Source organism: Gossypium hirsutum, chromosome A10, assembly GCF_007990345.1.
Source record: "Gossypium hirsutum isolate 1008001.06 chromosome A10, Gossypium_hirsutum_v2.1, whole genome shotgun sequence".
NCBI classification, from domain to species: Eukaryota; Viridiplantae; Streptophyta; class Magnoliopsida; order Malvales; family Malvaceae; genus Gossypium; species Gossypium hirsutum.
The window spans coordinates 110,666,898-110,682,220 of record NC_053433.1 but is presented as its reverse complement, the minus strand read 5'-3'; the positions used below and the strand labels follow the sequence as shown (position 1 = coordinate 110,682,220).

General features: G+C 29.8%; 1 protein-coding gene across 1 annotated transcript; it reads left to right on the top strand.

Annotated features, from left to right (window-relative positions):
• The first annotated feature begins 8,683 nt into the window (after window positions 1-8,683).
• LOC121207706 (U-box domain-containing protein 14) lies at window positions 8,684-12,598 on the top strand. The gene is made up of 4 exons (XM_041078077.1): window positions 8,684-9,234; window positions 10,288-10,404; window positions 10,617-11,030; window positions 11,148-12,598. Exons 1-4 carry the CDS (start codon window positions 8,944-8,946, stop codon window positions 12,237-12,239), a joined length of 1,914 nt encoding a protein of 637 aa, XP_040934011.1. The 5' UTR covers window positions 8,684-8,943; the 3' UTR covers window positions 12,240-12,598.
• Window positions 12,599-15,323: the final 2,725 nt, after the last annotated feature.

The window sequence follows — 15,323 nt, the reverse complement described above, 5'->3', positions numbered from 1 at the left end:
CTTGTTTTTATCAGTTTTTGTTTCAAGAATTGTATTAATTAATCAAAATTGTGATTTTGGTGTTTTGGGTGTTTTTTTAAAAAAAATTAATAGAACTTTCTTATGTGTTTTGATGCTATAAAACTACTCTTTAATTTATGATCTATAATTAATTTCTTTGAGTGTTTTTGTTGTGTATCATCTTAGTGGGAAAAATCGGGAATTTATGTGATATAGTTACTATTCATGGAATTGACCTTCTAGTTAGGCTCCATGCATATCGACACGTATGTTATCCTAGACTTAACACATGTTCGTTGGTTCATGTGCTTGTTGGTTTATTTGTTTGATTTCGTACCCTATGCTCGCGAACATCTAGGGACGTGCGAACTAGACTCTCGAGATTCCAGTGAACCCCTAATGTCTTCACCTGATGAAGTCTAAATTGAGGTCGCAAGTCAATAGCCAGACTTATATTCGGGTTTCGGGTTAGCAATCGAATACATCATAACAAATTTAAAACTAAATTAAGGTCATTTTTATTTTGCTTTCTTTTTCCAACAAATAATCAAATAATGGCGTGAGAGAAGATTGATGCCATCTTTGAAATTTTCTAATCCTTCCTTTGGTGTTTCTTTTTCTCCAAGTTTTGATAATTTGGTTTCTATTTTTCCTCTTTCACCAACTCTCTCCCTCTCTTTTAAATTATAAATACAAATAGATACGTAGACAATTGACATATAATTTACACATGATTTAGAAAAGATGAGAGTCAAAGTTGAGACCTCAAAATCTTATATTTTTCTATATATTGACTAATACATAAAATTTCGGCTGATACAAGCAAAACAAATTGAAAATTATTATTATCAATAAAACAAGTCAATTTTTGAATCAAAATGAAACTTATATTTTGTGATTCTAGTTTATGAATAGAAAAAAGCATATCGATAATATGATCAATATTGAAACATTATTGACTATATTACTTTCAAACCTTTTAATTGCACGAGATTTAACTTGTCAAAATAGTTTCTTTAAACATAGATGGGCATAAAAAATATGCTCAAATTAGTTACCAATGGTGATGTCAAAACCATATCAAAATAAAAAATTGGTGGGTTGATTGGTAGAAATTCATTATAACAAATCATAGTGATGTTGGGTGTAATTTTCCCTTAAAATTTTAAAGTAATGTAAGTAATTTCTAAAAGGTCAACTTTTACTATGAGCCCCTGTACTTTGTATAAATTGTGAATTTAGTACTTGTTCTTTAATTTGATCAATTTAATTTTTGAACTTTTTGAATTCTGTCATATTAATCATGGCCAATAACAGCTAATCTATTTGGTTAAATTATGTTATTAGCTCTATATTATGTGTAAAGTTATAGATTTAGTCCATATTCACCAATTGAATATTTTTAATAGCTATAATTTTTTCTAATTTCAAAAGTTTAATCGTTAAAATCTATTAATTGATTTTTTTACAAGTAATATATAAAAATAACAAATAGACATAATAGTATACCTATGATAATATGTTTAACATTTAATTTAATAAATTTAATAATTAAAGATTAAAATTTTCAATTTTTAAAGATACAGAAATTACGTGAATAAAATAAAAAGCTGTTAACGGTCCAGATGAAAGGATTAGTGGGGGGCCCAAACTAATATACTTTTTTATGTGATTTCTGTCGAACGAATCAAATCAAAGCGGAAATTGCATACATATCATTTGCCGCCCACGTTACGGCATATGATTGGTGTGTATTCCCATGTCATCCTGACGCGTTAAGTTTCGACGGCAGAAAATCTATGTTTCTCTGCCACGCGGCCGAATTTCACGCGTCGTTGACATATCACAGCTGTTTGGTGGCTTCACGCGGCTGGCTAGCAGGTGGAATGATGACGTGGCGGCTAAAGGGAACGGTAATTAATTAAAGGATAATTATTTTATTAATCCAAAATAAAATAAAACGTAGTTGAATATAAAATTAGTGATTAATTAGTTTCATCTATGTATTTATAAATAATATAAATAAAAAATTAGAAAATAATATATTTAAGAAAAATAATAAGGCAAGAGAAATATAATAATAAATAATATGTTAAAATGAATTATTGTAAGAAATATATTTTTAAACTAATAAAAAAGTTTAAAAAATTAAATTATTAATGAAATTCATTTTTTTTAAAATAAAATAACTGTCTTATATATTAATTAAAATAAAGGTTTAATAATTATATTAATATTATAAAAAATGAGGTATCAAATTATGAGAGTTTTTTTGTCATAATTATACAATGCCACGTAAGATTATTTTACTCCTATATCTTACTTTCATAACATATCTTAGTATATATTATGAAATTATTATGTAACAATTAATTAATTGGTCACTTAATGATTGAGTCTTAGTTTGATTGGCAGCGACATTGTTATTAGTATAGGAAGATGTAGGTTCGAAGGCGCTGTAGTGTATTATCCTCCTATTTAAAAGTTAGAGAGAGACTATGGTTAATTTTAAACATAATCTTAGAATGTTTTAATATATATATACAGAATTCTATATGTTGGTATTGTTTTTATATATTTTTATATGTAAAATCTTATTTAACCTAATGTATATATCCTTATAAAGGTTTATGTTGATGATTTCATATTATATAAATCATTCATATCTCCATCACATTGTTTGTGTTTTTCTTGTGTGAATATTTATTTTTAATTTATTTGATTGTGTATTTAAGAAAATTCTTACATTTTAGAACTTTAAATTTTTATTATTTACATGTTATAAAAATTAAAGTGCATTTGTATATGGTAAATTAGTTGTATTCATAATTATACAAATATTTCACTTGTCAATTTTAATATTGTGACGAGTAACACTTTAATTTATAGACAAATGACACTTTATCATATTATATTATCTATTGTTGTTTAATGATGTATCAATAAATTAAAATGTCACTCGTTACAATATTAAGATGACAAGTGAGATACTTAAAATAAATTCATAATTTATTATAATATATATTAAATTATATTATTTTGATAAATATTTTAGAATTATTTTTTAAGTAAACCTGTGAAAATTCAATTGAATGAGTAAAAATACTTTTGTATGTATTTTTTTAAGTATTGTTTATTGTTATACATATAAAATAATATTAAGTCTTAAGGAAAGGATTGTATGAAACAGTGACGCCACGTCATTTGTACAAATCCCTTTCTAATAGTTTTATGCCACATCAATATTCAATTTTATCCTGAATTTCATCCAATCCTTTCTCTTAATTAAGTCTTATTAAAAGGCCCACAAGTTACATCCCTCATAACCCTATCACAGTTTAAATGTATTAAGCTAACATCACCAAAGCCTATGGATAAATAAGGGACAAGAAACAGCAGGAGGGATGCTCCTTCAAGCATCTTCTCTTCTCCATCTTTTTCCGTAGCTTTTTATAAGAGAGCTCACTTCCTACATTATCCATCATCAGTCGACTCTCTACCTCATCCTAAACAGGGTGAATCGACCAACAACACCACAACCTCAGCCTTGTATGATATTTGCATCAAAAATTGGTATGATGAATATGGACCAACTCCCAATCTCTAAAATTGGTTGAGATAGATCCCCCAACAAAAGCACACCCAAAAGACTATAGTTGAATCACTTGTGTCAAGTAACAAAATAAATGTCGCACCATGTGTACTTTGCCGGTAAATAGACGAGCACATCCTAGCCTTTTCAAGCACACTTCGATTAGAGGTAATATATATTTTTTGTAGTAAAAAAATATTGCTATTTTTTTGAGTCACGCATGAATAAATGCCGTGCCATGTGTATCTGGTTGGTAAATAAGTGAGCACATCCTAGCCTTTTTAGGCACACCTCAAGAGGTAAATATATATTTTATTGTAAAAAAAATATTGATATATTTCCAAACCATATAGGAATAAATGTGTGTACCTCGCAGATAAATGAGTAAGCATATCCTAGTCTTTTCAGACACACTCCAATAAGATGTAAAATATATATTTTATTGTAAAAAATATTAATATTTTTCTGGGTCATGCAAGAATAAATATCATGTTGTGTGTACCTCGTCGGTAGATGAGTGAGCATATCCTAGCCATTTCAGGCACACTGCGATGAAAGGTAAAATATATATTTTATTGTAAAAAAATATTATTTTTTTTCAATTCGCCTAAGAATAAATGTCATGCCATGTGTACTTGGCAGATAAATGGACGAACACATTCTAGCCTTCTCGAGCACACTCCAACAAGAGCTCATAGCCTTTTTAGACTCAAGATTGCCTTCTCAAGCTTGGCAACGCCTTTCAGGCCCACTAAGTTTAATAGCAGAAAAACTGCTAGCCTTTTAAGACACTTAGCTACATTTTATAAAGTTTTAAAGTAGACACCTCGATAGGAAATTGCTCGCTAAATTTAATAAAAGAATCACTTCTAACCTCATAAGACACTTAGCTAAATTTTATAAAGTTATAAAGCAAACACCCTAGGAGGAAATTGCTCACTAAGTTTAATAGAATGATTACTTCTAGCCACTTAAGACAGTTAAATTTTACAAAGTTATAAAACAAACACCCTGAAAGGAAACTGCTCGTTGAGTCTAATAGAAAGACTGCTTCTAGTCTCTAAAGGCACTTAACTAAATTTTATAAAATTATAAAATAGACACTCCAAGAATAAATAACTTGCTGAATTTAATAGATGAATTGCTTCTAGCCTCTTAAGGCACTTAACTAAATTTTATAAAGTTATAAAGAAACTACTTGTTGAATTTAATAGAATGATCGTTTCTAATCTCTTTAAAGTACTTAGTTAACAATTACAAAATTACAAAGTAAACACCCCAAAGTAGACATTGCTCAAATAAGTATATTCATACACTTTCTATAGTACCAATATGTGTATTTACTATGGGTGTAATTATATTTTAATTTTAAATTGAGCAAGTAATGTATCTTAACTAACGCCTCTCATATGCGAACAGTCTTATAACTCCTCGCTAATATGAGACTAGTGTGTGTTTGTATCTTTGTGTGAGAGAAAGTCAAGCATACAACATAGAGATTTTGCCTAAACTTTTGTCTCAACTTTATAACATTTCCCTCTACTAGGGGACAACTGTTATACCTATAAATCATTATTAAGTCTTATCAAGAGGCACACAAGTCACATCCCCTATAACCCTATGATAGTCTAAATGTGCTAGACTAACATGACCAAAGCCTATGGATAAGTAGCGGACAAGGAAACAGTAGGAGAGTTGCTCCCCCCGAGCTTCTTCTATTCTCCATCTTTCTCCATAGTTCTCCATAAGAGAGCCCACTTTTTACATTATCCACCACCAGAACAGTTGGCTCTCCTAATCCTAATTAAACCTGTTTATGGGTTGGACTATCCGGCCCGGCTTGAAGGCCCGCCCGAAATATGATAGGGTTTGGGTAAAAATATAGGTCCAAAAAATGAGTTTGGACAAAAAAATAAGACATGTTTAAAAAACGGGCTGGGCCTCGGGTAAAGTATTTTTTACTCGAGTTCAGCCCGGCCCGACCTAAATTTACTAAATGACAAAAAAAATCTACTATTTTTTTTATTTTTTAATATTATTTTTCTTATTGTTTTGTCCCTATTTTGCTACCATATTATTATTATATTACTACTATATTGTTGTTATTGTTTGGATATTGTATAAAACTTATATTATTATTAATTTTGTTATTATTTTAAAGGCATTTGTTAATTTTGTTATTATTTTAGAGTTATTTGCTTATTAAGTCTACATATTTTTAAAATTTTATTTTCAATTTGTTGGAAAATATTTATTTTAATTTTTTTAATATTTTTGATGTATTATATATATTTAAAAATTATATAAAATAATATAAAAAAATTAATACAGGCAGGCTGGGCTGAGCCGGGCTTAGGTTTTAGTATTTTTATTTGAGTAGGGCTTGGGTAAAATTTTAGGCCCGGCTTGGCCTGGCCCGAGCCTAATGAATGAGCCTAAATTTTTAATTGAGCCTGACCCAAAACCGACCCGGCCCAACCCGTGAGTACTTCTAATCTTAATATTGGATAATTAATTAGGAGTTTAAGGGTTAAGAATAGTTTAGAAAATGTATTTAAAAAATCATAGCATTAAACCAAAAGATATATTTTTGTTGGATAATTATTTGATATATAGATGATAAAAAAAAATTATTTTATAAGTGATGTTAAGAAATGATATTGCGTCACTAATAGATGTTTAAATAAATAAGTCGACAGCCAGTCTACATCTATATTTGATTCTTTTAACCCAATTTTTTTTTGAAAGAAGAAACTTTTATGAGTACAAATATAATTTAAGTAGGAATACAAATACATATTCAAGTATCTATATTTCTTATATATATTATAACATTTTAAATTATAATATTCCCTCCATCCAAATAAATTTGTCATATGTTTACTTTTTGTGGTTAAATTTTTTAAAAATTTATTCTTGATGTGATAAAGAAATTATCAGTGAAATAGTGTTTAAATATGTATTTTAGATTTTACAAATAGGATTAAAGAATTGATAAGTACTCTATAAAAGTATAGTAAAATATTTTTAAAATAAAATAGATGTCAATTTTTCAAAGCTGTTTATAGAATAAAAAAATATACTAGTAGTGTACCAAATTTTAATCTATTTATCAAATGTAATTAATTAAATATTTAAAAACATTAATAATTCAATTATCACGTTTAAATTGAGAGATAAAAGGAGTTTTTTAAAATATTCAACTAATTCTTAGAATCTCAATTTTAAAACCTAAAATTTAAATTGAATTTTGAAAAAAGAAGAAGAAGCAATTAGACATGTGATTTTTAAGTTTAAAATGGAGAGAAAGAAGTCAATTTCTAACTCTAGCCAACATGGAACTTTGACTTGATATGTAGCCGCTGGAAGTCGAGGCTTTTATCAGCTCCATCATTAAATCTCGACCGTCGGTTGACATGGAAGCCGACAACTTATTTGTAGTTGTAAAGAAATGGCAAAGGGCCTAAGCCAACTCATTATTATTCGGACTCATATATCCTTTTTTCTTTTCTTCAAATTATTATTATTTTGCCAAACAATTATTCCATACATTAACGGTTGAAATTTTTACATACAATTATAAATTTAAATTTTATTTTTTTTATTTTTAATTTAATTTTTAAGTTAAATTTTAATCTTCAACTTTTTTTTAAAAAGTCGTGTTTACTATCAACCTTTTAAAATAGTTGAATTGTTGTTTTTTTAATCAACATATTGATTAAGACTTTAAAATTTTAAACATAGTAGCACGCATGACGATTCACGAAATTTGTATAAACTTTTTATTTTATTTTATTTTTTATTTTCTTTTATAAAATTTAAATTATTTGTTAACATGTCATACAAGATAAATAACAACATGTCAACATGAAATACACATAAATTGCCACGCAGGTTGTCACACCAACATCGTTAAAAAATAATATTTTAGTAAGCATTTTAATTGAAAAAAGATTTAACTCTTTTTCTAAAAAAAAAGTTATATTGACAAAAAAAAAATGTCAATGTTGAAGGCGAGATAAATCTCAAAATTATTCATGAATTTTGATTTAATATGTATTTGTATACATTAATTTTAATTTAGTGTAATTATACACGTGAAACTCTAGTTGTGATTCAAATATATACTCGAAACTTTAATTTTTATTTAATCATGCACATTTAAAGAAATAAATACATCAATTTATTTTTATATTGGATAAATATAATTATTTATGTATGCAATATATAAACATAAAATGATGTTATATTAATAATTGCATTAATAATTTACAAAAATTAGATTAAATCAAAATTTTATGTATAAAATTACATAAAACCGAAGTTTATATACACAATTACACATTAAACCATAGTTCGTGCATAATTTTAAGATTTATCTTAATTTTTAAAAAATTAAAAAATAAATAAAACACGTGACAAAATTTTATCCGTTAATGAATCAAATAATTATCCTTTATTTATATACTTAAATTTCATATATCAAAAGCTTAAAATATTTAAATAAAAAAAACTTATTTCTATTTATAAGTTAAGAAGTTATTGAAAATGTCAATTTATATTCAAAGATATTTTAATTGAATTATTATAATCAATATTTTTGGCTTCCATTTTAGAATATTGATTATATTAAAATAATAAATTGAGTGAGTTTTGACGTAAAATGCTTTTGACTTAGTTGATTTTATGCTGACATTAATCTAATTAAAATACAAATTTTAAAATAAAAATAATTAATTAGTGTAAGTATATATTTTTGCATGGACATTATTATTAATGTAAGTAAATATAAATTTAATTATCTTGAAATGTATTATCTTTTTATTTATGGGTTAAAAATAATTATAAATAATTAAAAAAATTTAATAATTTAATTTACATTTATTTTTTTCTTCCAAAAACCCTAAAAAAACAATAATTATGATTTTGTGAAAATGGTCACATCTTGTTAACCTTTCTTAACTACTCAAGAAAAAAAATAAAGAGTTGGACCAAGTAAATAAATATTTAATTATTCTCATTCTCAATTAATTGAAATCAATCCTTGTCACAATTATATACATATATTTGGTCAATTGTCACAATTATATTTAAAAAAAGAAAAAGAATAACAATCTTTAATTTCCCCCTCATTATTAAACCTCTCTCAAAATTTCCCTTTTTCTTTGTTCTAACAAGAACCAGCTTCAATTTCCCAGCTTCCATGGCTTCCCTTTCTTGAATCCCAAAATTACCCATGTCATTTAACTGAATTCCTTATTCTTGGTGCCTTTTATTTTCCCCAAAAGATCAAAACTTTCCCTTTTATTTGGGAATTCTTTGAAAAAAAGAAGAAATATTGCTGTGTTTGAATGATCATGGGACTCACAGGTGATTCAAAGGGCCAATTGCTGTGTCAACTAGCTGAGTTGGTGAAGGAGATATCTGGTTTACCAGAGTGTAGAAACTCGTGTAAAAAAACGCATGGGACTTTGGTTCGTAGAATCAAGTTGTTGAGCCCTTTGTTTGAAGAATTGAGAGACGGAAATGAGGAGTCGATGGTCAAAATTGAAGAGATTAAAGGGTTTGAGCTACTGAAATCTGCTTTGGATTCTACCAAAAAGCTTCTTCAATCGATTAATGAAGGAAGCAAGTTGTATCAGGTAAATTTTTTTAAAATTTCCTTTTTCGTTGTTAATTCTCTGTCTGGTTGTTGAAAAAAAAGTAAATGGAAAAAAGGGGAAAACTTTGGGTCTGTTTTTGGTGCCATGTGATGTTGGTTGAAGAGAAAAAAAAAAGTCAGAACTTTTTGTTTGGTTCCTGAGAAAATTTAGTGTTAGGTGGAAAAAAAAGAAAGAGCTGATTTTCTGAATCATGTAAAATTGATTGTGTTGGGAAATTCATGTTATTGCTATTATTTCTAAGAAATTTGGAGGAGCAAGAAAAAATCTCTTATCAATTATCATATCTAATGGAAGATTAAAACTTATCATATGTATATATATACTTCTTTTCTAGGAACTAAAAATGAGTTCTTCCAATCACCCAATTAAGAGATCAATTACAAAATATAATTCTATCATCATAAAGTTATATTGGAAAGCTTGCAGCATAATTGTTAATCTGCTATATTGATGTTTCCTTCAAAATGAGAAAGAACCATCTTATCATGACTTCCTGCATTTTCTTTGCAAATTTTCTTTCATTTTCTTTTTAATTTAATAAGGTCTGCAGATTTGATATTATAATTCCCTGGGTTATATTATGTGATAAAAAATGTTATACACAACGAGATTTCTTCAAAGCTTGTGTTTTCGGCATTGGTGTTTGGTGTAGGTTCTATCAATGAATCTGACTGTATGAGTTTTGGCCTTTCGAGTGTTTAGTTTCTGATGAACTTTATCAGTTTTGGAAACTTATTTTTGAGGTTATCAATGGAAGTCTCAAATCTGTTTACCTTGGAGCTGAATAAAATGAAACTGGTCCTCGTTTTCATTCTTTTTGGCACATATTTAGTCTATATGTAAACTTGTAAAGGCCCCGAGTTTTAGAATGTCATATGCTCATCTTTTTTCTTCAAGATCTGTAGAAATAAGCTTGATCTTTTCGGCTCTTTCAAACGATCATTTTTGCTGCTAATTATCCTCGTTATATTTCGCAAATACCTTTATGTTCATGTAGTAGTTATTCATTGAGTTCTGCATTACTTTTCGCAGGCCCTGCAAAAGGATCAGGTAGCGTATAAGTTCCAGCAAATGACGGAAACCATTGAAGCAGCTTTGAGCGAAATCCCTTATGATAAACTTGATATATCGGAAGAAGTCCGGGAACAGGTACTATTCTTCAAAAAAACTTACTAGAACTGGTACTATTTCTTTTGTTTGAAATGTTCCCAAATGATTGGTGGCTTGAATGACTCGTTCTTGGTATTCGTCTCATTGAACTTTTGCATATAAAGAGAGGGGAAAGAATTGGCAAATGCATATAATAGATTGATAATATGCGGACTTTGATAACTTGTATGACCTGTTCTCTTTCTTATCAGATTGAACTTGTTCATGCACAATTCAGAAGAGCAAAAGGAAGACCGGAGTCACCAGATTTACAACTAGAACATGATTTAGCGATAGTGCAGAAAGAAAAAGATCCTGACCCTGCAATTCTCAAAAGGCTTTCAGATAAGTTGCAGCTAAGGACAATCAATGATCTAACGAAAGAGTCTGTTGCTCTCCACGAACTGGTTATTGCAAGTGGTGAAGATCCGGGAGAGCGCATTGAGGAGATGGCATCACTGCTCAAGAAGCTTAAAGATTTTGTCCTCACTGAAAATCCTGAAGCTGACACCTCTGAGGGTGAAAAGGGCTTGATGAAACACAGGTCACCTGTTATCCCAGATGATTTCCGGTGTCCAATATCTCTCGAGTTGATGAAAGACCCTGTAATTGTCTCCACTGGACAGGTTAATTGGCAAAATGCACCCGTAACTTCTTTTTCTTTTTTATGATTAAACAATAAACACTCAATTATTCTGACCTTGTTGGTTCGATATTCTGAAGTATTTTGCTTTCTTTTACAGACATATGAAAGATCCTGTATTCAGAAATGGTTGGATGCTGGGCACAAGACGTGTCCGAAAACACAGCAGACACTATTGCACACTGCCCTTACGCCAAACTATGTCCTAAAAAGTCTCATAGCTTTGTGGTGCGAGAGCAATGGTGTTGAGCTGCCTAAGAAACAGGGGACTTGTAGAAGCAGAAAAGCAGGTAGCAGTGCTTCGGACTGTGATCGTACTGCTATCATCACTTTGTTGGAAAAACTGGCAAATGGAAATTCAGAACAACAAAGAGCAGCTGCTGGTGAACTCCGGCTATTGGCAAAAAGAAATGCGGATAATAGGGTGTGTATTGCTGAGGCAGGAGCCATACCACTTCTTGTCGAGTTATTGTCTTCCACAGATCCTCGAACCCAGGAGCATGCTGTGACAGCTCTTCTCAACCTTTCCATTAATGACAGTAACAAGGGAACCATCGTTAACGCAGGAGCTATACCCGATATAGTTGATGTGTTGAAAAATGGCAGCATGGAAGCTAGAGAAAATGCTGCCGCTACCCTTTTCAGCTTATCTGTTATAGATGAGAACAAGGTAGCGATAGGTGCTGCTGGGGCTATTCCTGCCCTTATAAAGCTGCTTTGTGAAGGGTCTCCAAGAGGAAAGAAAGATGCCGCTACTGCCATTTTCAATCTTTCGATCTACCAAGGAAACAAGGCAAGGGCTGTTAGGGCTGGTATTGTGCCACCATTGATGAGACTGTTGAAGGATGCTGGAGGTGGGATGGTGGATGAAGCATTGGCGATTCTTGCCATTCTTGCAAGCCATCATGAAGGGAGGGCGGCAATCGGTCAGGCTGACCCGATTCCTGTTTTACTAGAAGTCATACGGACTGGTTCTCCACGTAACCGGGAGAATGCCGCCGCCATACTCTGGTCACTTTGCACCAGTAACTTAGAACAATTAAAAATAGCCAAGGATTTCGGTGCAGAGGAGGCATTAAAGGACCTGTCTGAAACTGGCACCGACAGGGCAAAAAGAAAAGCTGGAAGTATCTTGGAACTCCTCCAACAACTTGAAGTGAAGGAAGACGCGGTTTCTTTAAGTTCTTTATGAGATTCATGCTAATATAATTCGGTGTTTCAAACAGGTCGTGCATGATTGATATACGAGGGGTTTATATAACCAGACATCAGAATGTTTGAAAAGGGCAGTGAACGTCTCTTGATCAGCCTTGGCATTGGGAGGACTTGCAGGGAATCACCATATTCAAACAAAGGGGTATATTAAAATATATGAAGCTTGATGAAGTTTAGAGGTTTTCATGTGTAAACTTGCATTAGCATGAAGTACAAGGTTATCCACTATTATGTTCCTTTTTTTTGGTAAAATAATGATTTGTTCTAAGAGATGCAGATATGTACTTGGAATCTTTGAATTGCTTGAGATGCAACTTAGCAAAATACTTATGCTCACAGCCCCATTTTTTCTGATATTTTTATTCATGTTTTTAAAAATACAGAACAAAATTCTACTTTTGAACAAGTCTAACCTAAATTTCCATGGGAAAATATAAATAAAGTCCAAAGACCAAGAAGAGCTGATGTAACCACACAAATCATTGTGGAAATGAACAATTGCGAAGAGTGGAGATCAACCATTAAACCTGTTGCAAAAGTCAATAAATTCATGCATTGCATGGGGGAGGAAATTGAAAATTTGTTTTCAAAATTTTAATCCCCTATAGTTTCAAGTATGACTTTTGATTTCACAATATTTATCACACAATTTTAATTAACTCCAATCTTTTAACAATTTTTTTTTAAATTCTCTTTTCTCTATCACCAACCTATCATATTCAACAAAGATAGAAAAAATTAACAAACGACCAAAACTAATTTATAAATTAAATCACGGCTTAATACTTACAAGTAATTTTAAGCACTTACTTTATCTAATTATCAACAAAATAATCAAGTCACATAACATAATAAATAGCTATCAAGACCCGACAATCTTATTAAAAATGATTTTGAGCAACCAAAATTGTAAGACCAACAAACTAGTGAGTAAGCTGATCGAGTAATCTAAGACACCAATATGACCAGATGAGCAATCAATAATCATCGCACATTGAACAATATTTTGAGCGGTCCAAATGTTAAGTGTACTCATCCCAATTATCTACACCTTATGTCTATTTTCTTAAAGCAACTTGCCCTTCTTATCTCAACTTCACCTTTTGATGATGATGATAGGAGCGAGCCGAGAACACAAACTTTCGACATCCAAAGAAATCCAGTCTCATAGTCCAGCTAACTTTCTGTAGAGGTGTTAATGGTGGGGTAGGATACAACTAAAATTTTAGGCTCGTTTATTCGGCTTGGACTTAGTCTAAAAATTGGGTTTAAAATTTTACTTAAATCCGACCTAAATAAAAATGTTAAAATCCGGACTTGGTCCAGTCCGGCCTGCTTGTATTAATTTCTTATATTATTTTTAAAAATATATTATATCAAAAATATTAAAATAATTAAAATAAATATTTCCCAACAAATTAAAAATAAATTAAAAATATATATATTTAAATAACACTAAAATAGGTGCAACTTAATAAGCAAATGCCTCTAAAATAGTAACAAAATTAACAATAAAATAAGAGTTATACAATGTCCAAAAAATAAAAATAAAATAATAGTAACATAATAGTGAAATGATAGCAAAATGTGAGAAAATGTAACGACCCGATAGTCATGGGTATCGGAAAGTATGTTTTTGAGTCTCCGTTTTCGTAAAATGGATTCGTAAATATAATAAATAATTTACGAATTTAGTTGTGTGGTTAATTAGGTTTTGGTTAGGTGAATTAGCTTGAATTAAGAATAATTAGGTGAAAGGATTAAATTGAATAAAGAGTGAAAATTTAATTATAGATTAAAGAAAAAGTAAAGGGACTAATTAAGCAATTAAACTAAAAGCCACAAGTGTTTGATAATATTAGTGACATGTGTAATATTTATATACATATATTAAATTATAATTATATATATACTTACTTATTATTTAAGTAAATAGTATTATATTTATATTAATATTATTATATTATATTAGTATAATAATTTAAATTAATAAAGAAACAAAAAGAAAGAATAAGGGGGAGGAAACAGAGAAGGAAAAGAAAGAAAGAAAAAGGAGAAATTAGGGTTTTAGGATTCAAAGCTCAATTGGTAAGCTAACTTAGTCCCTAGAACTAAATACTATTTGTTTTATGTTGAAATTTTAGAAACTATTGAATTCTTAGATGATGTTCATGTTGGATAATTTAAGTGTTTGGGACTAAATTGATAGAATTTTAAGTTAGAAAATAGAAAATGGATTAAATTGTAAAATAAATTATAAGTTCTGAGTAATAGGGACTAAATTGGGAAATTTTCAAAACTTAGGGTTTCATAGTGAAATTAGAGAGTTAAGTTTAGTTTTAAATGGAAATTTAATGAAAATATAGAATAAATTGGGAAGAAAATATAGTTAGTTTTGGTTAGGGACTAAATTGAAATTTAGGCAAAAGTTGAATATAAATTGAAATATTCAATGTGAAATTGTGTTGTATTGATGATTTTCAATTGTTTCAATTTCCGTAGCTAACGTTGTACCGGAAACTTCGGCTACGAGAGGAAAAGAAAAAGTTAACGAGGAGCAGCTTGAAAATTACAGTTTGTATTTCTATAATCTGAATTTAATTATTAAAAATTATTGTACTTTGATTTCTTGTATATGGTAAGTATGGAAGGTGAGAATTATTGTGTTTTATAATAGAGATGGATTGATTTGGTGTGTGATAAAATTGATATGAATATGTGATTATTGTGGAAATTGAACATTGGATATTTGTTATACTTGAAAAGTGAATTGAAACTCTATTAACTATATCGGGCTGAGTCGGATACAGTTGGCATGCCATAAGATTGGAAGAGTTCAAGGATTACTTCGACTTCGAGTCGATGAGACACTGGGTGTTAATCTATTACCTAGGATAAATTTGATGAGGTACTGGGTACCAATTTACTTCGACATGGCCGATAAGACACTGAGTGTCAATTTATTACTTCTAATTATCCGATGAGGCACTGGTTGCCAAATTGGTGTGTTTTGGTTGGATCTGTGTAGTCGTCTGAGTCCAAGTCATGTTAATAGGAGAAA